Here is a 26,841-nt window from a genome sequence, read left to right on the forward strand (position 1 = left end):
AAATGGACACACACACAGACACAGGATCTACGCAAAAAGTTCGTCCTTTGCTATTCATTGGCACAGCGAAATGGAGGCGGCCTGCCACGCCCACCGCCGCCCACACTCAGCACGAGCATGAATGTTAATTATGAATTCATAATTTGATAATCTTATTAAATTAATTTAAAATTCTGTCCAAGTTTGAGTTAATTTAAACTTAGTTGCACCCGCAGCGAAAAGCAGCCCACTGTGTGTGTGTGTTTCTGTGTGTGTGTGTGTGTGTTTACCAAGGGGTCGTGGGTCAATTTTAATGTTATGTTAATTTGATGACTTGCAAATTTCGAAAGATTTATGTTTGCTCGCAATTTACATGAATGGCTTTCATAGTCAGGCAGCAGGTTGGCGTTTTCCGATTTATGCTTATTTTATTTAAAGATAATTTATAGTAACTGCTATTGCAGTTGATGCGAACTTTAAGATATTTCTTCGCCATTTTCCCAGATTTTTGTTTATATTTCTAATAATTCTTGAGAAACCACATACATATGTATGTATGTACTTGCAACGTAGCAACAATTGGCAAACGAGGGATTCCCGAATAGTGAGTCAGAAAGTTCGAATCTCCCAGCTTTATTTTCGGATATTTCAGATATTTCAGATATTTTCGGATATTTTCAGATATTTTTAGATATTTTCGGTTATTTTCGTAAATTTTCGTTCGTTTTCGGGGCGTGGCTAATGATCTTTAAATGACGGCGATAAATATCGTTTGCTGGCTAAGTGCATCGGGAAAGTGCACTTCACGCTGCGGAGCGGCAGCTCTCCACAAATAGCCAAGGAAAATGGGGAAAAGTGCCATTTAAGCTTTCGACTTTAGATCGATTTATAAGTCGTCCGATTCATTTCATACAAATGGTTATGCCACAAACGAATCGAGAGTCGCAACGCAATTGTGTCACGTTTACTTTGACATTGCGATCGGCGTCTGAACGAGCAGCAATGCAAACTGCGATTCCCAGCCAGAGCAAAAGCAAAACAAAAACAAATACAAACTTCTTGGCTAATTTTAGTCGCCACAAAAGGCGGCCCAAGGCACGAAGTCGAAATACACAGAGAGAAAGGGGCTCATTTTGGCTGTGACCCAGCTTTTGTTAGAATTGCTACAAGATTGATTTTAGCAGTGCCATAAATTGGCATGTAAAAGATACCAAAAATATGATTAATGAAAATGCAGATTTTCTCTCTCTGCATTCAAAATAGGCGGTCTTAATGTAAAATTGATCGAGCAACGCTGCTGCTGTGGCTGCTGCCACTGTTTCTGTTTCTGTTTCTGTTTCTGCTAATTGGCATTGGCCATAAAGACATAAATTTCGCAATTAAATTGTAAACACCCGAGTGGAATGCCCCATCCGAAGGACAAATGGCAAGGAGGCGGGCCACTTGGCATCTTAGGGATAGCGATAGGGATAGGGATAGGGAAGGAACCCCAACTCAAATCCCACCCCCAATTAACCTCTAACACAATATCACTTCGATCCACTTCCACTTGCCCCATTCGCTCAGCCTCATGTCATTTGTTCTGTCGCTCTGTGTGGCAAGTTGCGAGTGCCCAAGGACCTCACAGTGTGAGCAGCACTTCAATTGCCCACTGGCTAATTGCAGAATTCCCCATTTCTTCGCCTTTTTCAGAATGCGGCAAATGCAGAGTCAGCACCAAAAGGCTAAACCTAAACAAGTTCTGCAAAAGAGACTACGGTAAGTTTGAAGCCAACTGAAAGTTGAATAATAATTGAATAAAATGAATCCGTTTGCCCGCAGCAATAATGGCCAAAGTAATTGGTCGCGATACGAGCAGCGAGTCAGCAAGCAGGGAGTCGCAACGACGCGCCATGGATCCCGACGTGGCGGACTACGAAATGGACCAGGTTCAGCCGGGATCGGCCCGCTCACCGATCACGGGGGAGTACGAGTTCCAGGCGGCGGACTATCCAAATCCCAATCCCAATCCCAGTCGCAGAGGCAGCGAAGTGGAGCGCTTCGATCTGCAGATCCAGGCCGTCTTCAAGCGCAGCAGGCCAGGCGAAAGCAGCGGCGCGGGGAACGTGTACGGAATGCCGAGTACAACCCTAAAACGCGGTCCTATGACCTGGATCATACCGACTAAGGACCTGGAGTGCCGCTGCCCCAAGATCAGAGTAAACAGGTGCGAACACCCATTCGAATAATCCCCTTTCAGTTTCCTCATCACAAACCTCTTGTGTTACAGATCCTATTTGATCTTGGGTCGGGACTCGGAGGCGCCACCCGGATACCTGGGCATCGGACCGCACTCGATCGTTATCGAATGGAAGGAGGACTGGTATCGCCGCATGAAGCGCTTCCAACGGAGAGCGCGTACTTGCGCGTAATCCTGCAGCCAATTATAATCCCACATCCTGCGTGTAGTCTCAAGATTCTAGAGATAAGAAACTTATTAACAGCAGAAAACAATCAAATCGTGTCATTGTCTCTTAAACACCTTTTTTTTTGTTTTTTTTTTTAATGTCAACTTAACCGATTTTGTAGCAGTTAAAATCAAACTAGCTGTATTTAATTTATTTAATTAACTTCAATCGTTACAAAGCAATCGGTAATTGATAACTTGAAATCAAACGCACGAAAGTATCTATACATGTAATCTACGTAAACTATATATACGACTTGTATTATTCGCCTAATTAAGATTCCTGTCAGCCCAGTTTAAGCATTTGTGAACAATTTACGTACTAGGGCAGTCTCGCAATCAGAAAGAGCGCCAGTAAGCAATAATTTATGTGTAAGAAGCACTTTGATGCATGCATGACTCGCAAACATTAATAAATTAGTAGTAATTAATAAATATTGTACAGAGCAGAGCACAACTGTTGAATTTTGAATTTCAAATATTTGGCGGTTCATTCGGAGGGCTGCCACACTGGGTCATTGTTGGCGCTGCCATTTGTTGCAAGGGATGCCACTTGTAGAGAATACTTTTGCATAACAAAGCAGGGGCTCTCCGCGCTAACAAAATAAAATTACTTTCTTTAAATTGTATTCCATACATAATTTCTTCTGTGTTGGGTTATAAACTGTATGCTTAACAGTCATAGAGGAATATATTTCAAACCTAATTTTGAATCTTAGGTGCTTGGCGGGCTGCAGTGCAAGTGGCATCTCTATTTATCGGAGTTTGTATCGTTGCCACCCTCTTAACCGATAATTGTGGCTATCGATTTCCAAACATATGTTTTTTGTTTTGGTTGCCTTTTGGATTTGTTTGGATTTTCAAAGTGATTTTATATCTAAGTATTTAAAGAAAATTAAAAGATTTACTGGATTTAATGGACCCGAATAAGGTAAGCGTTTCAAAGAGCTAAAAGATATATATTCAAATCTGAGGAGCTAACACTTAAATGGTTTTGTATGTTCGTGTGCAATTAGCAAAGGATAACAACAAATTTTATAAACTTATAATAAAATATCTTAATGGAACGTTAAATGGAGCCTTGGTTTTGTTTATATTTTATATTTATTATTAGGGCTAATACAACAAGCTCCTAAAAAACAGACTGCTGGTTTTTTGATGACTGTTATTATACTGTTTACTGTTATTTTTACTAGTAGCAATATTTTGGTTCATTAAACAGGTGAAAATTGTTTCAAAGCAGCTTACATTTATATACTGCAATAAATATTTATAGTTACACCATGGCGTTCTCATAAAATATAAATTCTACAGCAAGCAGTGTACACACCAATTTGTTAAATATTTTATGTTATATACTAATCACCTTTAAAACTCCTTTGAAAAAGCAACCTAACTATTTGACACATTTTAGCCTGAGATATTTGCTAGATATGCACACCTTGTTGTTAAGTATAAATATAATACAAAATCACGTTCTATAAACAACCCAATCTCTATGAACATTTATGGCTAAAAAAACGTTGCAAGTCATAGCAAATTATTCCACGCGCAGTTTTTGTGTGGTCTCTCGGGCTATTAGAATAATTGTTAATAATCATTTGTATAGTTGACAAAAAAGTGACGTACTAGCATTACTCTACATTAGTTTGCAAGCAGTTATAGTAACTTTATAGGCATTAAAAAATGTATAATATAGATTGTGTATGCTAACAGTTGGTCAGTCATAGGTGCTATTATCGTGTCAATTGCTGTTGGCCCTCCCAATACGAACAGGTGATTCCCCACCGAATCGTTCAGAGTACTGCATTCGATGGGCGGCCAGTTATACACGCATTGCATGTGCTGTTTGTGGCGTCGTCCTAATTCAGTTACGCCCAACGACCGCCCGCCGCCCATTTTACGTCATCAAGCCGCCCCATTTCCTCCCCCTCTCGACGCTCTCTGTCCAGCTCTCGGCTCCTGCAAGCCGCACGCCTACGCAAGCTCTCTCTCTCTACACTGAAACCAAATACAATAAAATTGATGAAACCATTAGAATTATGAATATTTCATTTGACGATTATATGTTTTTAATTAATTTAATAAGCAATAACCCAGTACCATGGGTTTGATTTACTGTAAGCTTAAGTATTTTCTAAAGTGAATCAACTATGTTTTTTCAGTGTAGTCGGCAATGTGGGCAAAAGCTCAGCTCTCTGCTCCAAAAAGGAGCAGCGTGTGTGAGCGGAGGGAAATACTGGGAAAATGCCGGCACAGCAGGAGCACGAGAGAGAGTGGTGAGAGAAGAGTGGTGGAGAGAGGCGCAAAGCGCGAAACTCAGAGATTCCGATACCGATAGCGATGGCCAGTCCGATGGCGATGACGATTCTGCCCGGCGCCTTATAAATACGCAGAGCCGCAGGGCGACGCTTTCATTCTCTCGCAGTGTTTAAAGTGACATGAAAGTGACGACATTGGCGCACTGTAGCAAGTCATGTATCAGCATGTCCAACCAAACAACACAAATCATATTCACGCCAATGGTGAGTTATCGTTATCGTTCGCTAGTTCCGTTAGGTTTTTTTTTTCATTTTTTGTTTAATTATTTTTTTTTGCAAATTAGTGGTGATTACTCGCATTATGTCCACTTCCAATCCATCTCGTGCCTTTCTGCGGTGCTAAGTGAGCGGGCAAACAATTGCTCGAGTTGCAGCATGTGATGGCAGGTGTGCGTGCCTTTTTCGCGTTTCTGCTCCGCTTTTCTACCCACTTTTTTTTCGTGTGAATTTTTGTGTGACGCGCATGCGCATGTGCAAAAATAAAAGAAGAACGGTAAATTACTGACCGGCTAACGGTTATCCTCATCTGTGTGTGTGTGTGTAGGTATGTGTGTGAGGGCGTGAATCTGCTTGTTCGTGCACGATTGCAGCAGAACAGCTGTTCTAATCAGCCCAAACCAAAAGCCAAGTTCAAAAAAGTTGCAGCATAAACATCGAAATTGTAGAACATCCGCCAGGCCTCCATTTCCCTTGTGAAAATCACAGAAAGTCCCAATAATTCCCCTTTGAAGAACTTATCAAACACCAGTGGACACTCCATTAAGACTTTTATCCCCAAGACGGACAGTTGTTTTGATAAAATGAAAGAAAACTTAAAAATGCGACTTTATTGATTGGCATTTGGTTATTACTTATATCGTTTTGTATGTAGATATAGTGAAATTTGCTTCAGGCTTCAGAGGAACATTCGCCAAAATTCCCAACAAATTAAAGATTCGTGCACTTAAAACAAACCGAAACTTGCTAAATGATTTATGTGGGAACTTAACATACGATTGGGAGTATATTCATTGATTTTTTGGCTGAAATTTAACAGTAATCGATAAGATAGTCAAATTGTAAATATATAAAGATTGCTCCTGCAGACATCAAATACATAGATACTTTTTATTTTTTGGGATAAAAATGGTTCTGTTGGGATAAAAAATCCAGATGCAAGAGTAATCTAATTTAAAGGTATTTGTTTAGTTGAATTCTATATATATTGAAGGAAATAACTTAGGCAAATGTATCTTTAGGGGTAAGGGAACCTAGATAGATATTGGCAATTACTGTCTATACGACCTGCGTCCCATTTCACTTTCATTTGAGGTTGTTTACGTTATTTTGTCCCTATAAGCAATTTTTACGATGGCTTAACGTGGCCACCATTCCCACTCGCTTTCCATTGTCAGTTACGCAATCGTTAAAAGCTGCCGAGGGTTGCTTATCAGTGGGTGTCGACTGTACCCCAACCCCTTGGCAATGGTAGGCACATTCATGTTTCCAGCTACAGATACACAGATAGATTCCCAATTGGCACTTGATGGCCTTGCAAAGAGCCAGGTGTTGCCTGCTTTTAGGCGCTGCCATGGCTTTCGTATTACTGCAAGCGTTCTAATTATAGCTCTTAAGCCGGCTTTTCCAATGCAAAGAGAGCTCGGCTCAACCGAGATTCTTTGGCAGCCGGAAGCCCACAAGACCCAAAAGTTCCAGCCAAGCGAGTCAAGGACAAAGTCAAGGCAACGCCATAAAAGGGTGGCATTCCTCAGTGCGTGGGTGGTCTTTACTGGATGGGTGGCGGCTTGTGGTGGCATGTGGGCTGTTTGCTGGTTGGCGTGACTGCATTTTGCACTTGACATAATTTGGCCACGCAATGCTGTGCTGTGTTGTGCACTGAAAAAAAGAGTGTGTGGAAAGTGTATACGAGTGTAAGCATAAATTCATAGACCCTTTGGGGCGAGCTAAGGATTTGTATGTCTTTATAATGAATATAACCTTCTCAGTTACCATGCCATACCATAATCAAGATTTGTTTTCACACATCTAGCCCTAAAATACATTTTAATTTCCCTAAAGAAGCTCAAAATTACTTGCATGTGCAATCGTTCGTAAAGAATGCCGCAGATATAGTATCTTGAGAGCACATTTAAATTCGCATCTATTATTCCGCCTGCTCAGCAGTTGCGGCACTCGCTCGCTTATTGTCCGCCAGCGAGAAAATAGTTTGCGCCTGATGATCGGATGCATTTAGCTAATAATTTAGAACCGTGGTCCATTAATCACACTTGGAGAGTGGGTGAAGTGCCTCCTCCCAGTGGTGGTTTCCCCTCCGTTTGCTCGGCGGTGCGGCAGCTTAAGTTCACTTTTCGCTTTCCGCTTTCCGCTTTGCTTGTGCAATCTGCTGAGTGTGGGGGCAGTTCCGACCCCACCTCCTCGGCCCCGCCCACTCTGCCCAGCCTCTCCAACGAAGCGGGGAAATGCAGCCCCCTTGATAGCCATTAATAGGAAACTATCTAATGAATGATTTTGTACGACGTAAATGTAGAAGTACGTGTCATGGCGGTGACAAGAGCAATTATTGCTAGAAAGAAAACTTATAACGCCATTACGTTTAAAATGTCCAATTGCAATGAAATTCCATCTCTGATATTGAGTAGTATTATTATGTAGTATCTGATAGCTAGGCGTGCAAGTAGTTGCATTTCACACAACTACGTTTGTTTAAATGTATTTTCAAGCAAGTATTTTAACTAGTTTCATTACCCTTTGCTCTCCTTTTGACCAAATCGAATTGGCAACTTCTTTTCCCCACTGACCCAATGTCATACAATGTAGTTCGCATTTAAGCAACGTCGCAGTTGGCTGATTTCATTTGCAGATGAGCAGGAAGAGGGACAGGAGAGGGGGGCATCACCGCCCATGGCCATTACAGATTTTTGGGGGCCAGGGTTAAGCATTCCGCCATTGTGTTCACGCATTGTCCTTGGCTTTGTCATTCGAGTGGGTGGTGCTGGCGGTTACTGGATGGCAGTTGGCAGTTGGCAGTTGGCAGGTCCTTTGGGCCAGACCCTTAAACGGCCCCCGGAAAGTGCGCTACGTGTTTTCGGGGCGGAATTCCCCAGCTGCCGAGAAACTTTTACGTCGCTGAAGCGGCGCTCAGGAATCGCAGAACGCGTTGGTGTGGCAGTGAAAGTTTTTGCGGCGATAACGCAGCCTGCGAATTGTTATCAGCAGCGACAGCGAGATGTCCTGGCAAGGACATCATCCAGAGCGCCGGCGCCGGGAGAGCCGAGCTTTCCCGCAGAATACTGGTTTCCCATTTTCCTCGACCCACGCAAATACACATAAAAGTGGTCCTTACATACACACTTATATATACATATATATATATATGTAAATGTATATATCTATATCCATGGTGGTACATACATATGTGTACATGAGCAGCTGGCAACGTCACTGCGAGCCGGCTTCCATTGCGTAAGTGCGGGGGCTCCCATAAAAACAGGTGGCCTACCGCCCTGCCAACGGCGAGGGGCGTGCCCCACTGATACAGATACAAATACAAATACCAACACCAACATATAGATGGGGATACACACACGCACACCCACGCAGAAGCGACACGTGGACCGCTTTCGATGGCAGCGGCAGCCGACGACAACGGGTGCCTATAAAAATTTCATATACTTGATGAGAAACCCGGCAGAAGTTAGCACAGAGGTTTGAATCATTAAGCTCCCTGCTATTTCAAGGATAGGCACTTTGAATTAATATTGTATCCTATCAACTACTGTCTAAACTACTATTCTTTTGTAGGCAAAACTGCTTTAGATCCCTACTAAAAGTCTAAATCGAATAATACTTCTATCAGTTAGTAAACAAATTAGTTAGCAACAAGATTATCTTGTAACATGAAAGTGGAATCGGATATAGCACATTTTTCGATATTGTACAGGTTTATATCCTACCAATTTATTTATATTTTTCACATATAGAACGCAAAAGAGAGACAGTAGCTAAAGGACCCGCTCGCTTCAAGGGAATGCCATGGAGGAGGCGGGGACGAGTACAAAGGGCGGAGAAAAAGGACGAGCCTCTAAAATTCATAGCCCGCTCACAAACAAAAAGGTTTCGTGATGTGTATGTGTGTGTTTACACACACTTGTGTTGGTGTGGTGTTTGGTCCTCGTACTTACAACTGTGTGCGTGTCCTTGCCGCCTAAGCTTACAAATAATTGAATGGCGCCCCGAGTTGGGAAAAAATGAGTTCAATGCCTCAATGTGCTCCAACTTTCTCTGCCCCCTTTCTTCTGCCATCTGTCTGGTGCTGTGTTTCGCTGCTGCCCCCCTTTTTTAACCCAACGCCCCTGGCAACAGCTTGAGAAGCCAATTTCTGTATTTCACCAGAAGCATTAAGCTTGCATGAGAAGGGAGGAGGGGGGAAATGTATTCGGCTTTTGCTCAGCTGCCGCAGCTATTTCTGATTTTCAATTCTCATGGACATGTGCCGATGTTTCCACCGATGTTTCCACCATGCATAAGAGATAACCGGTACGAAAATCAAAAGAAACGGAAGCAGGACCGTGTTTTCTATTGCACCTGTTTGGTGGTATTTTTAGAAGCGTTTCCCAATCAATTTTCATACTTATATCGCTCACCTCTAGACTTTTGGCCACATTTCCCCTTGGGGTTTCGCAACGATTTTCCCACAGGCTTTATCTACTGTTCTACACGGATGTAGATGTGACTAGAGAATTTGTACTTCAAGGGTTAGGAAATCTTGTCGTTTATATGTGTATTGCTATTTTGCAATCGCATTCGGAACCAACAATTTGGTCTTACATTCTCAGCTGCCACGAAGCAAAGCAAATAGAATCGAGTCGCCCTTTTCGCCGCCTCTCGTGTCGTCCAAATGAATTTATAGCTTTCTGATTATTACGAGCGATCATTAGCGTCATCAACGTCGTCGTTGGCAGAGCAGTCACCATAACGCTCGGCGCGTCACGAGTCAATTGAAAATCAATTGGGTTAAATTGATATGCCAACAGAAGAGGCGACGACAGCAGTACAAACTGGATGTCCGCACCAAATAGATGCAAAATGGGCAAAGTCAAATAAGCCGATTTGCCAAAGATCATCTGTCGAACTGAGGGAATGCAAATATACAGCTGAAAAGGGGTATTCAATAGGGGTTTCGATACAATGGATTAGAAAATGTATCTCAAGTTGAGGAAGATCACAGCCAGACTCCTGCACTTTGAGATCGTATTCAGCAAAAGACTTTTTGGGTTCGTGTCCATACTATGAAGGCCAAAAGCTTCTGTGTGAACTCTAAAATCTTTATTTCTTCACGAGGTTTTCCAATACTTGCCACTTAACCCAGCTGACATCCTGTTTTCGTACTTTATATAACAGGGCTTCCCATAGTTTGGCATTTTTCGCTGACCTTGGCTGGTGACAATGTCAAGGTGTTGTTGGCGTCACAAATTAACACGTCAATGATTTTTCTATATGTGTGTGTCGCAATTATTGTGGCTAATAATGGCAGAGAGAGCCAACAGTAATAAAAGTGACGAGTTGGCTTTAAAACAGGCGTGTACTAAGAGAAAATGTACAGCGCTGCTATAGTGCCAAAGCATAACGTATCTGATCCTAAAGATTAAAGATCTTTTTTTCTAATACCCAGCTACATGCCAAATTGTATACCAATAGGATATATTTTACTTCTTAACAAGACGCCAGAAAGTATGCAACACTTGCATCTATCCATTTTCTGATTCAAAAAGGAGAAACGGATGTCGGGTTGTTAAAAGAATTTTCCTCTTGGTTTTTTACGGTGCAACACTTTGTGGGTATTGCGAATTGGCGACACGCCCTCCTGCCACCCACTTGCCTCTAAGTGCACGGCTCGCCTTGACATTGACTTTGTCGTTCTTCCGCCCGGTCAACCCCACCGCCACACCCCTTGCACCGCCTCCTGCCTTTTAGAAGCTCAATTAACAAAAATCTAAAGAGGGCGACGGTGGAAAGGGGGACGGTGAACGGGGAACGGGAAACGGGGTGACCAACGTTAAATGACAAACGATACATTTCAATTAAGACCAGGGCAAACAGCATTTCGACAGCATCCAATGAAACAATATGGAGCAGGGGAGTATGGGTGCCGCACAGGAGATGGCAGAGGTGGGCATGGCTGACGCAAATGGAGCGCAGCACATATTGAAATAATAGCATTTCACAAGTGGATTCGTATGTTCATGCGCGGGCGGATATCACGAACAAGGGAAAGTATGATGAACTTAAAAACTAGATTTTAAAGGTATTAAATAAACAATTAAACCTACATATATAAGTATCAAATCTATAGCGAATTATTAGGTGTTATAAATTAACCACACTAACCACTCGAAATCGGCTTGTAACCGGTTTGCAAGTGGTTTCAGCGGCAATACAAATTAGTCGCAGATTAAGTTTCAATTAGATTTCAACTGGTTCGCACCTGATTTATCAGCAACACTTTCATGGCCTGCGATAAAAAACCACCAAAGGTGTTGGGATTGAATGAAAAAGTGCACAAAGCGAAAGTGAAATGATAACGTAATAATCTCCCATTACCACTGGTGAAGTTCGCGTATTGTGGCGACGTGTAACCCGATGCGCTGCTTATGCGAAGTGGCCAAGAGAATTGTGAATTTCGGACATGGACGTGGACATGGACTTGGGACTGGGACTGGGAGAGGGCCATTGACACTTTGGTCGGGACTTGGAACTCGGGACTCGGAACACGGGACACGTCTAACGATACAGAATAAATCAATTAAGCGAATGGAGAGTGGTTTATTTCGGGAGCATTTGCGGCTCGCGTGTCAGTCGAGGGTTAAGCAAACACTTGTAGCCAAGTTCTTTGATTGATTCGCTGAGTATGGAGGGGATGGGAATGGAAACGGGGAGCTGCTTGGTCAATAACTAGTGTCAAAGGTGAGACGCGGACATTCGATCAATCAATCCCTATACATGTATTGTGCTCTAATTAGCACAAACGAATTTGCGACACAAGCAGATGGCACTTTTCATTCCTCGTTTAATTAACAGCGCTAACGCAAATAAGTAAACAAATAATTTAAATTGAATTTCCACAAGTGCGGCATTCGAATGAATTTCATCTTCATTGAGATGTCAGCTCGCAAAAGACAATGTCGCCAATGAAAAGATCGTAAATGAGTTGGCCAAATAACTTGGGTGCTATTAAACTTTTAACAAAGTATAATTTTTAAAGCGAATTTTGCTTAGATTTTCTTATTAGCCTGCTGGCTAAAGTCGCTATGATAGTTTGTGTTAATCTTTGGTTCAGGATCAGCAAAAGGAAAGATGTCCTTGCTCCCGTGCCCGATCATTGAGATTTCAAGAATCTCGAACGCGACACCCGCAACAAAATTAACTGAAAATATTTACCAACGACGTCGGCGGCAGAGGAAAATCGTTTTTATTTGGCCGCCGGCCAATTTAGATGCATGAACTTCCCCCGCCGAGCTTTGCATATTTCAAATATTCATTTGCACGTAGAGCAGCTTTTCTTCGACCCAGAAATTTGGCTGACCAGCGCGTGATTATTACTCATTTTGGTGCCGCTGACGTTGGCACAGCGGCTTCCTTTCCCCTGGAGTTGGATTCACAAAAATACACTGCGAAAATATCCTCTAGCCATGACACCTAATCATTACGTTATTGTTTAAGGTAAACACCTCATTTCCTAAACAACAGTCAGAGAATATATCAAAATATTTACATTACCTAGTCTATAGATAGCATACATTCCAAAGCTAGAAGAATTCGCATTGTCGTTGATCGCATTTTTTATTTGAAAGAATTTTCAGCGAGAATTCGTATATCATTATGAGCTTGTCATAATTTCTAGCAGTATCTTTGGGATAGCAAGTTCTTGTTTCTTGTTTAGAAACCCTTTCCTTTATTGTTCATTTAAATGGGTGAATTGAAAGTCAGTCATGAGCTGCATAAACCAATTTCATTCTGTGACAAGAATTGATTTATTATTCGCACTGACGTTACGAAAATTAAATTGATTTATTAGTAATCAGTTGGGTATAATTGCTGGGCGATAATAATACTATATAGTTGCTTATGAGCTAGACATTTCCCTAGCACGTCAGCCGCTGGTTTTATCTACACTAATATCTTTGCAGTTTGTTTTTTGCGTTAGAGTGCCTAAATAATTAGCGAGCGAAAGTCAGCCGACAAACCCAAACAATGTTCGACCTGCACGGCCCCTAAAAATACCAAGGAATATCGCAAATATCCGCAGTCTACGTGCATCGCTGGTCGTAGGTTCTGTTCGCCCTAATCGAAGTACAGTGGTCACTCCATAGGCGCACTTGAATGCTGTATTGAGTGTAGGGCAAACTTATTACTGTTGGTTTCCTCACAACTTTAGTAATGCATTCAAACGATGCTGTAGAGTTTAAGTTATTTTCACATTCGGAGTGATAACCGTAGGAATCCAATTGCAGACAGTAAATCGATGTGGCGCTTCATGTCTGGTGGTGCCTCGAGTTTCTGAATCGGAATCGAAATCGAAATCGGAATCATATTCAATAAAACGGCGCAAGGAGCTCACTTAAGTGAAAGGGGTATTTTGAGTCTGGCTCGTGTTTCGTTTTAATTGACCATTAGATTCTATTATCGCCGACTGGTTGCCAAGTGGCTGTGTTCGCATCTTGATGAAAACTCAACGAGAACATCATTATCTAAATTAAATTACATTTGGCTGTCTGTAGGTTTTTTCATTACACTTGAGTCAAAAAGAAAGATATACAAAGGAAAGCTTATTATAATATCGTTTGTAGTATGATTTCTTTAAAGGCGAATAATTAATAAATGGAAAGGGACACGATCACGATTATTCCCCATTATTTGAATATTTATTTCACAGAATAACTGGCAGGGCGACGTGTTCAAATGCATGAATAAACTTAAGTGATCGGTTTACTGGGCGATTGGGTTATGTGTTTACTTTTCCCTCCCTTGGCAAATGTGCAATATTCACTTTCTGACTTGCACAGATCTTCAAGTAATGTAGACGATTAACCCCTTCTCTGCCTGCCACGCCCCCTTTGCCGGGCGATGAACAAACACAGAAAACAGAAAAAAAAAAACCGAAAATGGCCACAAGCCGCGTGACTTTTATGACAGAAAATACATTGAGAAAAAAATGCGGAGCAAGAAGAAGCTGCAGAAGCTGAAAAACGACACAGAGCTTAACGTAGGAATCGTTTATTTATGTTTATGTGCCTACATATACAAAGACTCTGTGTATAGACGTGTATTATTTATTTTTATACCCACACTTGAAGTCGATTGAATAGCGCTGATTTCAAATCCTTACCAATCTCACCTTTTCATACTTTAAAATGGATATTGGTAAATGGTGGGAAGTTAATGATCATCAGCTGATTAACTGATTACTTAATCAGATTTTATAGTGGCAACGTTACGTATACTTGATGTACATTACGTATACGCACTGTTGCGCCACAATAATTGTTTATTTCTCTGGAGTTTCTAGAGCGATTCCAGCTGGAAATTCGATCTGTATGAAAACGAACTTATAATTGAAATTAAATCGATGCTAATATCGTGGCCCCGTTGTGCGAGCAGTGCATACGTAGGCGCTATGGCGTGTGTATCCAAGTCTTTGGATACGTATTATATTTATGCTCGTGCAGATAGATATCTATTTGTTCAGCCCACTATCTTGGTACATATACGATTTTTGGGGGCACATCCAGTGGCAGTGGCATCCAGTGGCAGAATCAAGCCGAAACAAATAGTGGGAGAACTTTGAAATTATGAATGTACATACACACATAGAGTGTTATGTACACGCGGTCGTTGGGCTGATGAAATTTCGACGCCTCGTGGGCGAGAGTTAAGGAACCAGTGACGTTGTAGCCCGACTTCTAACGGGAGTGATATATATGCAATATATATATAGATATATATATTTATACGAGTATATACATATGAAAGTGTGGCGAACGGAGTCACAGCACATGACCATTAATAAGCGGCCAATTGAGGCAAATGAAATGCGCAACCAACAATTAATTGAGAGTAGCCGATGAATGGAGGCGACCATAGAGAGATGATGCCACTAAACTGCAGATTCTGATCGGCGGCGAGAACCTTCTGACGTCGCCGCGGCATTAGCCGACTAATTCAATTTGAAATTTTTATGCAAAGCTATAAATAGCGTGGCGGACCGAGCGATAGTATCTGAGGAGAGAAGATGCCTTCACCTTGACAATTCTATAATCAAAATATAGAACCATACAACCGACGGACGAGGCGAATTGCATAAATCAGTCGGAAGGAGGTGGACTCTTCTACATATGTACATACGCAGTGTGTCACGTAGTCAGCGGGGAACAGCAAAAAAACAGAAGCAAAAATGCTGAAACGCTGTCCCAAACAACGCCACAGAAATGTTAATACCTCTTTATAAAATTCCGTTTCTTTGGAATTTTACTCTTATCTGAGGGGTGGACTTAACTTTCATTGATGGAAAGTAACCATTAATGCTGGTATTCACTACAATAAATAATACATCTTATAATGCTTTCTTATCAATGGAACAGGACTTAGTTTAAACACTTCCATTCGGAATTATGAAGATTTGAGAGCTCTTCTAAAATAGTATTTTAGTATATTTTGTAATATTTATAACTATATTGAAGTGATGATACTGCTGTTCTGTTGTCCATGTATGTGATAAGGTTTGCCTGCCATCTCTGTTCTTGTTATCCCAATTTATGATTGCCAAAAACTCCAACCACGAGTATTATCCCTTAATGTGATACTTTATCCTATTATCAATAGCATTATTCCTGCATGTCGAACACTGTTGTTATCCTCGATGAGTGTGATATAAGTGGAGGCGGCCAGCCCAAGCCAGTCGAACTCATCTCGAGCCCAATCTCGTTTGGAGAAAGTGGTTATTCTCCCAACGCCGGTCGCTTTTCTCGTTTTTCATCGCCCGCCGCTTTTCCGGCGCTCGGCTGCTGTTCGTCTGCCGCTCGTCAGCCGCTCGTGTGGCGCCCGAGTGACGGCCGAGTACCGCTCGCGTACCGCTCGGCGGAAAGCTTTCACCGGGCGGACTATTTGACGCCGCCGCCATTTGGGATGCGAACAGTTGCCTGCGATTCGCCGCCCACTGCGCTACACTTCTTTTGGTCCGCACTTCTTTCAAAACATTTATATATATATACATAACTATATATATATATATATACTTTTCATATATTTGTATTCGCCGAGTGCTGAAATTCGCGGCGAAATAATTTTAGCAACTTGTTATCCGTCCATGCCATGCGCGATAAAATATCACAACTATTTTGCTTGCAAAAGAACGCATGCAAAAATAATTCAACAGATAATAACAGAGGTGTGTGCCGGTGTGTGTGTGTGTGCGGGTGTATCTGTATGTGTGTGTGTATGTGTGTCACAAGTCCATTCATAAACTCTGTCTACACGGAGAAGAAAAACGTGCCGTTTTCTTGGCACCGAAATATCCCTATACTTGCTGTGTATATATGTGATTCTTTTTCTTTTTTTTCTGGTGCTCCTGCTCACGACTTATGCTAATCCATGTGTTCTGCTCTCTCTTTTTTTTATTTGCGATCCTTTGCGGTGATGGTGATGATGATGATGATGATGATGATGGTGATCCTGCAGGACATAATGTGCCAACAAAAGCAACGAGCAACGGGACCATGTGCGCCAATGGGACTCTTGGGACAGAAGGGCCCGAGGCGCCAGAGACCGACTCATCAGGGACCGGGCGGATGCGGAAGCCGCTGGAGAGGAATGGCTCAACGCAGAACCACGTTGTTCACCTCGAGAGAAGGTAAAGATCGTTAGTTAGATCACTGAACGGAATCGTTATTTACGTACTCGAAATGATAGTGCATTAATGTCCATCGTTTTCATTGAGACTCAGCAACTGCATTTTCAAGTCGATACGGTCAAATATATCTATTAATTTGTTTTATAGCTTGTCAAATTATAAATAGTTGGCAGATAACACTAGAACTACTTTAACAATCAAGATTTATAAATAATTATTATTTATTTATTTTCTCAACTTTTTTATACAATCTTAGTGTATAGCTATGAGTTTTAGAGATAATATCAAACTTCTCAATGGAAAGAGAACAAGGCAAAGAGCCATTTGCAGCCTTGTGGCAAAAAGCAAATGTTTTCAGTGTAGACGTAAACAGTTTCTATTTACTTGGCCAAAAACGCGCTATTCACTTGATTTGTTTCTAACACCTTGCTGCCAATTAAGTGATTTACTTAACGTACACAAAATTAACAAGTACATGGCTATATTTTTAACATCTATCTGTCAATATCTATGGACTTTTGACTTGAACATGCTGTTTTGAATGATGAAATCTTGCCTCATGATTGTACTTGTTCTCTAATTTTATTTGATTTGAATTTAATTGAATTTATTTACCCTTTCTTTTTGTCATTTCAGGCTGGGCCTCTTCAGTGGGGTGGCTTTAATTGTTGGAACTATGATAGGTGAGTGTACCATCCATTCGGAGCTGCTTCTCCCCAGCGCAATTGTCAAAACAAATGCATAAAACATGGGGCCGGAATGTCGGAGTGACAGGAAAAGAGCAAAAGTGTCCAAAGTGTCCCCCAAAAACACACGAACACGCAGTTTTCCACGGATTGTGTCAAATTTGCTGTCCCGTTCGTTCCTGTTTTTTTTTTGTTTTTTGAATACAGCTTTTGCTCTGGGAGTCGGTGAAAAATATTGAGGCACAGTTTGTCATTCGGTTTATTTTCCTTGCTGCTTTTCTTCAGATTGGAGGCGCGCATGGCCAAAAATACGTACGCACGAATTTAGCTATATGCACGGCACATAGTACATACATATACACAGCTTTAGGCCCACCCATATATATTGTCTGTCTGTCTGTCTGTATAGATGTATAGATGTTTAGATGTATATATGTAGGTACGCAATCGGCGTGAGAATGAAAGTGCCATCAGACGGATGGAGGGGGGAGTGCGGGGGATGGCGTGGATTAAGGCCAATTTCCAGGCATATTTTTAGGGAGCGAAAAGGGCAGCCCTATAAAAGTGGAGCTCGTTTAGCGGTGGTAAATCAAAGTAATCACACTACATGTTTTATAGTGTTTGATATAATAACACTGAGAACATCTGAAAGTTGTCCCTTGTTAAAGCAAACCATACATATTCAAATGTTAAATTCAACAGTTTAAATAAAAACGTAGTTATCCTTTCTGGGCAGATTTTACTACCAATTTGGACGCTGCTGTATGTGGCTCTAAAACTGGGGTGTATTGAAATACATATTTATGACACGAACGGCGTCTATTGTCGCTGCTGCACTTTGACCTTAGGCAATGGCGCCAGCTTGTGGCATGTTACCCAAATTGTTGCACGCCTTAGGGCTCGGATATCCAGCCAACTTCATACTTTTCCCTTCCGCTCCGGGCAGAGTTGTCTGAGATTCTCTGCAGGAAAAACCACTATTTGCCGGTATTGCTCATTCGCCGCGTGGTCGGAGCTTTCGCCGAACTTGTGTCCGCCCACTGATGACGTCCGCAACACCCACTCAACTGGTACATATATACTATGTAGTAGCACCGCGCCAGCCGCTCATTAGCATACGGGAAATCGAATCGATGGGGAAAGTAGGGAAAACAATGTGGGCCCTTAATCAGCTGTTTTTCCCAACCACAGCTGTGTAAACGATTAACTCCTATATATCTATATTCCTAGCTACATATATCTATATTTATATCTATATCTGCTCTTTCTCTTTTGTCAACCCACAGGGTCTGGAATTTTTGTGTCACCCTCCGGTTTACTGGTTCGCACTGGTTCCGTTGGAGTTAGCTTTATAATCTGGCTTGCATGTGGTGTGCTCTCTCTGCTGGGTAAGTCACTAGAACCACCATCCCCTGGCCAATCCATTCCACCCCCCGAAATGTGCACCACGTGCAGCTGACCCACTTAACGCCGCCAAGTGGCCAAGTCCCGAGACTCGACCCTGCACTCTCGTCACAACTTGTTGCACGGCTGGCGAGGAGCCAAACTTTCGCGGAATGTCACACCTTCCAATCTTGTGCACCATACACTCGGCGAAATTGTGCTTGGCCAACTGCATTCTAGTTTTAAAATCATCAAATAAATTGTATTTGCTCGGAATATAAAGTAGCTATCTATCCAAGGAATGTAAATGCTTAGTCCTCTTGCAGCCTCAGTTTTTAGTTGTATATTTATATTATTCAAAGATGTTCATCCTTTATACCTATCTAATGAATTGTATTGCCCACTTGCAGGCGCTCTGGCATACGCTGAACTTGGCACGATGAACACGTCGTCGGGGGCGGAATGGGCTTACTTTATGGATGCCTATGGACCGGCGCCGGCGTTTCTGTTCTCATGGGTATCGACTTTGGTGTTGAAGCCATCTCAAATGGCTATAATATGCTTATCATTTGCACAGTACGCCGTTGAGGCCTTTGTGACGGAATGCGATCCGCCCAGGGGCGTGGTCAAGATGGTCGCCCTGGTGGCAATTGGTAAGAATAACCTTAAATTGTAAGGGGATTAGTATTTTGATAGATTGCCTCGCATTCACTCTGGTATTGATCCCTATTACCAATATATCTCTTAATATACCAATGAATTCTACTAATGAGTTTCCCCTTTTCTGTACAGTGATGATCCTGTTCGTGAACTGCTACAGCGTCAACCTGGGAATGGCCGTGCAGAACGTGTTCACCGCCGCCAAACTGGTGGCTGTGGTGGTTGTGATCTGCGGCGGAGCCTGGAAACTGATGCAGGGCAACACGCAGCACCTGTCGAATGCATTTAATGGCCCGATGCCCAATGTGGGCGCCATCGCCACGGCCTTCTACACGGGCCTGTGGGCCTACGATGGCTGGAACAACCTGAACTACGTAACCGAGGAGATCAAGAATCCCAGCAAGAATCTGCCGCGCTCGATCATCATCGGCATACCGCTGGTCACGCTCTGCTATGCGCTGATCAACATCTCCTACCTGGCGGCCATGTCGCCGCAGGAGATGATCGAGTCGGAGGCGGTGGCCGTCACCTTTGGCAACCGCATCCTGGGCGCCCTCGCCTGGCTGATGCCACTTAGCGTCACCATCAGCACGTTTGGCAGCGCCAATGGAACGCTCTTTGCAGCTGGGCGGTATGTACTATTACTTAGACCTCTAACATCATTAATAATATATGTTGGGAACACCTTTGTAATCTATGATTTGTTCTGCTCCCCTTACAGTCTGTGTTTCGCGGCTAGTCGAGAGGGTCACCTGTTGGATATCCTCTCTTATGTCCATGTGCGTCGTCTTACACCTGCTCCGGGGCTGATATTCCACGTAAGTATCTAAAACTGCCCTCTTCATTTACTAAACATACCCTAGACTGCTTCATAAACCACCATATTAGCAGATCCCAAATGAATTTGTAGATCCAACTTTACTACAGTTCTTGTTGTATTCCCGTTTATGTTAGTTATACCTCTAAATCATTTTGAAATCTTATAGTACCCGCTCATTATTATTTGACAACGCCTGTGAATGCCCGTGTATCGATCCGATCCTCGTTCTAAACTCCCATCTTTCTCTGTATCTTTCTCTGTGCGTACTTATCCCCGTCTCCAGTCGCTGATTGCTTCGGCAATGGTGCTCCACGGCACAATTGATTCGCTGATTGATTTCTTCAGCTTCACCGCCTGGATATTCTACGGCGGAGCGATGCTGGCCCTGATCGTGATGCGCTACACCAAACCCAACTATCCTCGGCCCTACAAGGTGCCGATCATCATTCCCGTTGTGGTCTTGGTCATCTCCGTGTATCTCGTGGCGGCACCAATTTTCGAGACTCCGCGCGTTGAGTATCTCTATGCCCTGCTCTTCATATTCGCGGGCCTCATCTTCTATGTGCCATTCGTCAAGCTCGGGATGACGCCGAGGTTTATGAGTAAGTAACCGAAAGTTCCCATAACTAACAGCAAACAATTCTTAACGTTGAATTCCTCTCCCTGCAGACAAGGTGACGCTATTCTTCCAGCTGCTGTTGGAGGTGGTGCCCACCTCGTCGATGGCCATGTTCGAGTGAAGAGGATCCCCGGAAAGTGCTCAAGATTTCAAAGGGAGGCCAACAAGCTCGGAAAGCGAGAAGCAAATACATTCACTTAATTACTATACAAACGAGGATATATTAGGAGTGCAGCATAGACAGGATGCAAAAGGGGTTGAGAGTGTGTTAGGAGCAGCCCTATATTGATATACTGACGTTGTCGTTGACAAAGTAGTGCTAGAGAAACAAAAAACTATTTGAAATAGTCTTTTTATGCTATGAGCTGGTTATATTCAGAGATTATATGTGAATATACAGATATTTAGTGTGGATACATAGATTTGTATCTTTATGTAGCGCGCATAGGCCAAGTTGCATAGTTGATACGTACGTACGTTTATACAAACAAAGCAAATCTATATATACATATATTTTTGTGTTCTATTAATTAAAGATCAAGACAAATGACAGAAACAACTAAAAAGAAAACAAAAAACAACACACACACACACAAATACACACACCTAAATAGTCGAAGATATCATTGCTAAGCGGCTCGAAGTGCAGGCCCCATAAATAATACCTACATAGTATCTGGGAATGATGGGATCTTGGGATCTTGAGGTTTGAGTACAGTGCCGCCAGGAATCGATGACACCACCAATCCGTACAGTGCCCACCAAAGTCAACACTCGCCGCAGAGCTTCGGGTTATCCTTGTTTGTTCTCATTTGGATTTTCCGCTGGCGCTATTTACCCACATTATATACGAGTTGGCCGATCTAGAGATCGGCTGGAATAGCAATATTTATATATATGTGTGTAATGGACGAAGATCATAGTTATGATAATAAGGCAAAAACCGCATGGTAACACAAAACAGAGGACAAATGCTAAATTGTAATAAATACAAACATCCCAACTGAATGTTTCTAACTTTGTGCGACTAGAGCGCCACCTGGCGGTCGGGGATCGCGTGTGAAATTCGTAGGACTGCAAATAGGCATTAAAGATTTGTAATTGATACCAAAGTAAGGTAAAGAAAACAAACACTGAGAAAATTCAAACAAAAAAATAGAAAAAGCCATTTAAAAATGTATGAAAGAAAAGCAAACGTAAATACTACTATGGATACTTGTTAAATACATTTTTTTGCGACTTGTGTCTGCTTTGACAAATCGTTGCAACCAAAACTAGATCTAGATTTAGAGAGACGGTTATACTTTAACTATTATTATTATTATGCCATTTTTTTTGTTTTTTTGTTCAAACTAGTTTTCTGTTATTCGTGAAGGACTCGTCGCACACGAGTTAGAAAAAGACAGCAGATGCAGATGCAGGTGCCGTCTCGCTCGGAAATACAAGAAAATACAGACAAGAATTTAGATCTTTTTTAATGATATATATCCCGCTTTTCAATTTCTTACTATACTTCTCAATTGTCTGAACCGATATACAAAACATTTATATCTTTACCTATTTATAGGCATACTACAGAACTTACCCACACATAAATATATATTTATATAATTTGTTAAGTTTATAAATTTTATAATTTTATTACCAACTATTTACAATGAGCTAAACGGAAACCAGAGCAAATCGAAAATCTCTATCTATACATGTACCTACCACCTAATAACAAAAGAATTGTATTATGTAAACCGGAAATTGACGAAATAAAGTTTTTGAAACACATGCCTCTTGAGTTTGCGCTTCCGATTTGGAAATGTTAGTTTCTATACTTTTATGCTAATCTGTATTTCGCTGGCTTTGGCATCTATGTAGTTCTTTTTTACTATTCAACAAGAAATTATTGTTTTAAGATGTTTTTTATTTGTTTCCCTGCTGCTACAAGCAAATATATAAATAAACAAGTACGCAAGTCATAAAAACTATTATAAAAGTACTTCAAAAGCAGTGCATATCAACATTTTCGTATGATGTTTGGCTATCTTTGGCCTGGTTTTAATACTAATCTAAAAATGCAAGCAATAAAAATAAGAAACATAAATAACGACAATTCCAATAGCTATTTAAACAGTATATAAAGATTTTTCATCAACCGCCTCGGCAGTGGACATTTTAACTAATCTAAGGTTCAAGTAATCCCCGACTACGTCTCCCTTTTCGCCTGGCGGCTCCCGACAGCCGCGTCGAACTCCGGAAACAGGATGCTGATCTCGCGAAGGGCGGATGCCTCGCTGTCGGATCCATGGCAGGCGTTACGGGTGTCGGATAGCCCGTACAGTGCTCGGATGCAGTTGGGATCACTATACACGGCACGGAACACCTTGGTGGGACCCAGGAGACTGCGCCACTTTTGGATGCAGGCTTCCGACTGGAGAATCAGGGCATAGCAGGGTCCGCTGAAATATATATACCAACTGGTTATACAACCTAAATGCCTCCGGATTTAAGGATGTGCCTTGGGGCTATACAGACCTGTTCATAAAACTAGTTAGCCGGTGATAGAAGAATTTTCCTTGGTGTTCCGCGTAGAATCGCTCCGATAGTTCTTTCGTAATGCAAACCTCCTTCTGGTCGAGTACAGTAAAGTTCTGGGAGATCAGGGCTCGGATCTGCTGCATCGCGTAGGTATTCCGCAGCACGTGCGGCTTTATCAGAGCGAGTGTTATTTCCATATCCTATTGGTTACGGGAAACTAACATCAAGGTTTAAATTTAATAGGTAAACAAATTAGCCAGCCGGTTTGTCTTAATAGGTCTATCGATATAATATAATCGAATGTGCGGTTGCATTTGATAGGCGCACTCCACTGAAACAAAATAGTAGCATTTAAATTGAATTTGATATCTCACCATTGGCAGTACAAATAAACCACACTCAACGAAGATAATATTAATTACAAAAAATAGTATTGAAAGGCATCACGAATTTTTAGTTATTAAAAGTTGAAAGAGTGGAAACCATTTTTATAATCTTCATCGACACCACATTTCTATCGATGGGAACTATCGCCGTGGGGTGCCGTCACCAGCCAACCGATCAGCTGTTCGCATTACACAAGCAGCCGCTTTTTATTGGATTTCTTTTGTTTTACCCAGCCGAATTTGAATTAAAAGTGCAAAATGCCGTTCATGAAGGGGCGTGAGCCCATCCGCCGCACTCTGAAGTATCTGAATGCCGGCAAGCTGGTGCTCAAGGACAAGGTGCGCATCTTCAGCGTGAACTACAACACATATGGAGATCATCACGCGGGAGCTCGGTAAGTTATGGCATACATTTGACTAATAACTATATGCTAATAAATGCCAAACGCACAGGGACTTTGTGTTCTGGAACATACCGCAGATCCAGTTCAAGAATCCCGAGGTGCAGGTGCTCACCCTGAAGAACATGACGCCCTCGCCGTTTGTGCGTTGCTATTTCGACGATGGACGCGATATGCTTATAGATGTGGACAGCCGGAATCGGGACGACATCATCGCGCACCTGGTCAAGGTGGTGGGCAAGACCCGGTGAGAACCCATTTCTTCCCTTGTAAACTTAGGTTTTGCCGTAGAATCGGTAGATAGTCTTAAGGAACTCATTCTTAGTGGAGGAACTTCAATTTATAGAACCCTTCCTCTCAAGAATGAATTGTGAGTTGGAAAGAAGCTAGCTCAGTATAGAAAACGTCATTTATTCTATTAGCTGCGAAGCATACACTTTCACTTAATGCATATTCTAATTCTTATTTTCAGGGAGCAACTCGACGCGGAGGAGCGCTTGAAGGAGAGTAAGGACAATCCGGCCAACTTTGGCTATGGATGCGGCAGGCACTGCATCTGCGAGATCCCCGGCCAGGTGCCCTGTCCCGGAACCGTGCCGCTGCCCGATCACATGCGCGGCAAGGTCAAGTTCGCACCCAAATAGACGTCCGTTCTGATTGTTCCTTTTTTTTAATAAATTAATTGTAAATTACACCTGCAAGGCTCGTCTGCTGAGGTAGCGCCCTAAGTACTAATGATTTTTACAGACTACTGGGTGAGACGGTGGCAAAGTCGAGTGTCGGTAGCGCCTAGCGCCGCTTGGGACGCTGCTGCCGATGATATGGAGCCGAGGACTTGCCGTAGCGCTGCGATCCGTCCCGGTCCTTGTTGAACTGGTAGCGCTGAATGAAGGGCACGTTGGCCTCGCCCCTGCCCGCTGTGTTCAGCTCGAGATTGTCGTCAGTCTGCCGCTCCAGCACTTTCAGCTTGGCCTCAATGGCGCGAATGGCCTCCGTTTTGCTGATCTTCTCCTCGCGTTTGCCTGTTCCCAAGGCTGGTATCTCCAGGCGCGGCTTGGGCTTCTGCAGGTCGTCCTGTCAGAATTGGTTATAAGTTAGTGAGGCTAACTAAGCGACTTGTAGGCCTCGCCTTGGTTTAGCTTACATATTTAATGTTCTTGGCCAAGCGCACGGCTATGGAGCGGTTGCCCACGCTGGTTCCGTCCAGTTTCAGCAGCGCATTGGTGGCTCCCTCGTTCTGAAACGAATTTGGGGATCGGTGAGTGGTAATAGCTAAGCAATAATTATCATTGAAGACGGTACATAGCAGCCACATATTGTGTACCCTAGCTAGAATTGAATCCATTGAATCTACATTGTTAGTGGAGTCCGGATAGGATATCTTCTACTTTTACATACTTTGCTACAAGAGTATCCTTTTAAGTACGTGTGACAGGTATAGAAATAACCTGGTGGGTTTTTAGGCGAGTGTAACTGCGCGTATAGATACAGAGCGAATAGTGCAATGAACCCACCTGCGCGAAGGTGACGAAGGCGTAGCCCCTGGATTGTCCCACCATGGGACCGCCCTTGTGGAACAGCATGTCGAACTTCTCGATGGCGCCGCATTTTTGCATCAGTTTGAGGAGTTGGAACCGATAGGGGGCAATGCAAAGGGAACTATTAGCACCATGGAATTGCGCTGCTTGGTGACAGCCACAACTTACTCGGTGATGCGCGAATCCAGATTCCCAACCCAAATGCGACGCGCCTCCTCGGAGTTTCCAGCGCCGCTGCCGCCACCACCACCACCACTGGCACCGGCACCGGCACCGCCAGCGCCTCCCGAGCCACTCGATCCGGCCTGCAAGGACATTTTGGACACTGAAATGCGACTGGAGTGCGGTTCTACACGGATTTACGGACAGTGCTAGCCATTTTGTGTGCCAAAATAAACGAAAAACTGTGCAGTCTACTGGGCTTAGGGATGGGCAAAACGCGGAATAACATCAATGCATATCGGTAAGTTAACTGCCTCATATCGATAGCTAGGAGTGCAGCTATTCACCACAACAAAACCCAGTGAGGTGAGTTGCAATTCAAAATGTAATTGTAACGCAAGTAATCTAATCGAAATGCGTGCAACTATTTAGATTTTTAAAATAAAGAAATACAGAAAAAACATGTCTACCAATCATTTGTAAAAGAGATATGAATTTAGTTCTTTTTAAAATATAGTAGGCTGCCTTTTAGTTATCTAAAGTTCAATAACTGAAGTTCACGTTTGGAAATCATCAATAAAAATATAAATAAGTAAAGTTTATCCTGTAAAGGCAATAAACTTAGACTAACTCAGCCACTTCGGTCTCCTCAGGCGACATCCAGTTTGTAAAGCTGCCCGCACTCTGCAGTCCAGAAAAAGGCTAAACGGATTCAAGCGCTCCCAAACGAGATGACAAACAGCGGACCTTTGAAATATGCAACAGCAGTTCTGGAGACAGGATGGGGATAACTTGATGGGGACTCATGTAGACACTGCTAATGCGTATTGTATGCGATAAGTCCCGGGCCAGCTCCTCTTGGCCAGGACTTTTTAGCCACCCCCTTTGGAGGACAACTTCCGACATCTTCATTTCTGGACACTGCACTGGATGTGAGTGCAGAAATGCAAGCTATTTTTATGGTAAGTTGGCTACGAGTCAAGTAGAAATTTAGACTCTATATGGC

General features: G+C 42.7%; 5 protein-coding genes across 10 annotated transcripts in view; 3 read left to right on the forward strand and 2 right to left on the reverse strand.

Moving 5' to 3' along the window:
- LOC122623646 (netrin-A) overlaps positions 1-2,871 on the forward strand; it is a 43,267-nt gene extending 40,396 nt beyond the window's left edge. Inside the window, exons 5-7 of one of the 2 annotated variants that reach the window (XM_043802921.1) lie at positions 1,672-1,737; positions 1,801-2,185; positions 2,249-2,871. In XM_043802921.1, the coding sequence (XP_043658856.1) occupies positions 1,672-1,737; positions 1,801-2,185; positions 2,249-2,390 (593 nt within the window). In that variant the 3' untranslated portion in view covers positions 2,391-2,871. The remainder of the gene's footprint in view (positions 1-1,671; positions 1,738-1,800; positions 2,186-2,248) is intronic. The other variant, XM_043802922.1, reaches the window with a different exon arrangement.
- A 1,977-nt stretch (positions 2,872-4,848) lies between these two features.
- LOC122624219 (b(0,+)-type amino acid transporter 1) lies at positions 4,849-22,598 on the forward strand. Of its 4 annotated transcripts, XM_043803695.1 has the most exons (10): positions 15,932-16,189; positions 16,480-16,651; positions 17,288-17,334; positions 18,624-18,725; positions 19,131-19,237; positions 19,298-19,373; positions 19,513-20,011; positions 20,102-20,198; positions 20,484-20,802; positions 20,870-22,598. In XM_043803695.1, exons 1-10 carry the CDS (start codon positions 16,114-16,116, stop codon positions 20,938-20,940), a joined length of 1,566 nt encoding a protein of 521 aa, XP_043659630.1. In that variant the 5' UTR covers positions 15,932-16,113; the 3' UTR covers positions 20,941-22,598. The 4 variants fall into 4 exon arrangements, with proteins under 4 accessions (XP_043659629.1, XP_043659631.1, XP_043659630.1 ...); XM_043803694.1 differs by lacking the exon at positions 15,932-16,189 and adding an exon at positions 4,849-4,950 and having other exon boundaries at positions 19,131-19,373; XM_043803693.1 differs by having other exon boundaries at positions 19,131-19,373.
- Positions 22,599-22,746: 148 nt separating this feature from the next.
- On the reverse strand, positions 22,747-23,624 carry LOC122624220 (nucleoside diphosphate kinase 6). The gene is made up of 2 exons (XM_043803697.1): positions 23,346-23,624; positions 22,747-23,269 (listed from the first exon to the last, which is right to left on the reverse strand). The coding sequence occupies exons 1-2, from the start codon at positions 23,543-23,545 to the stop codon at positions 23,017-23,019; spliced, it is 453 nt and encodes a 150-aa protein (XP_043659632.1). The 5' UTR covers positions 23,546-23,624; the 3' UTR covers positions 22,747-23,016.
- A 261-nt stretch (positions 23,625-23,885) lies between these two features.
- LOC122623848 (probable 28S ribosomal protein S25, mitochondrial) lies at positions 23,886-24,829 on the forward strand. The gene is made up of 3 exons (XM_043803207.1): positions 23,886-24,129; positions 24,188-24,382; positions 24,608-24,829. The coding sequence occupies exons 1-3, from the start codon at positions 23,993-23,995 to the stop codon at positions 24,777-24,779; spliced, it is 504 nt and encodes a 167-aa protein (XP_043659142.1). The 5' UTR covers positions 23,886-23,992; the 3' UTR covers positions 24,780-24,829.
- On the reverse strand, positions 24,787-26,100 carry LOC122623847 (probable RNA-binding protein 18). 2 transcript variants are annotated; one of them, XM_043803205.1, is made up of 5 exons: positions 26,041-26,100; positions 25,842-25,978; positions 25,650-25,770; positions 25,280-25,372; positions 24,787-25,209 (listed from the first exon to the last, which is right to left on the reverse strand). In XM_043803205.1, exons 1-5 carry the CDS (start codon positions 26,050-26,052, stop codon positions 24,925-24,927), a joined length of 648 nt encoding a protein of 215 aa, XP_043659140.1. In that variant the 5' UTR covers positions 26,053-26,100; the 3' UTR covers positions 24,787-24,924. The 2 variants fall into 2 exon arrangements, with proteins under 2 accessions (XP_043659140.1, XP_043659141.1); XM_043803206.1 differs by lacking the exon at positions 26,041-26,100 and having other exon boundaries at positions 25,650-25,724; positions 25,842-25,976.
- Positions 26,101-26,841: the final 741 nt, after the last annotated feature.

The sequence above is a fragment of the Drosophila teissieri genome, chromosome X (assembly GCF_016746235.2).
Source record: "Drosophila teissieri strain GT53w chromosome X, Prin_Dtei_1.1, whole genome shotgun sequence".
NCBI lineage: Eukaryota > Metazoa > Arthropoda > Insecta > Diptera > Drosophilidae > Drosophila > Drosophila teissieri.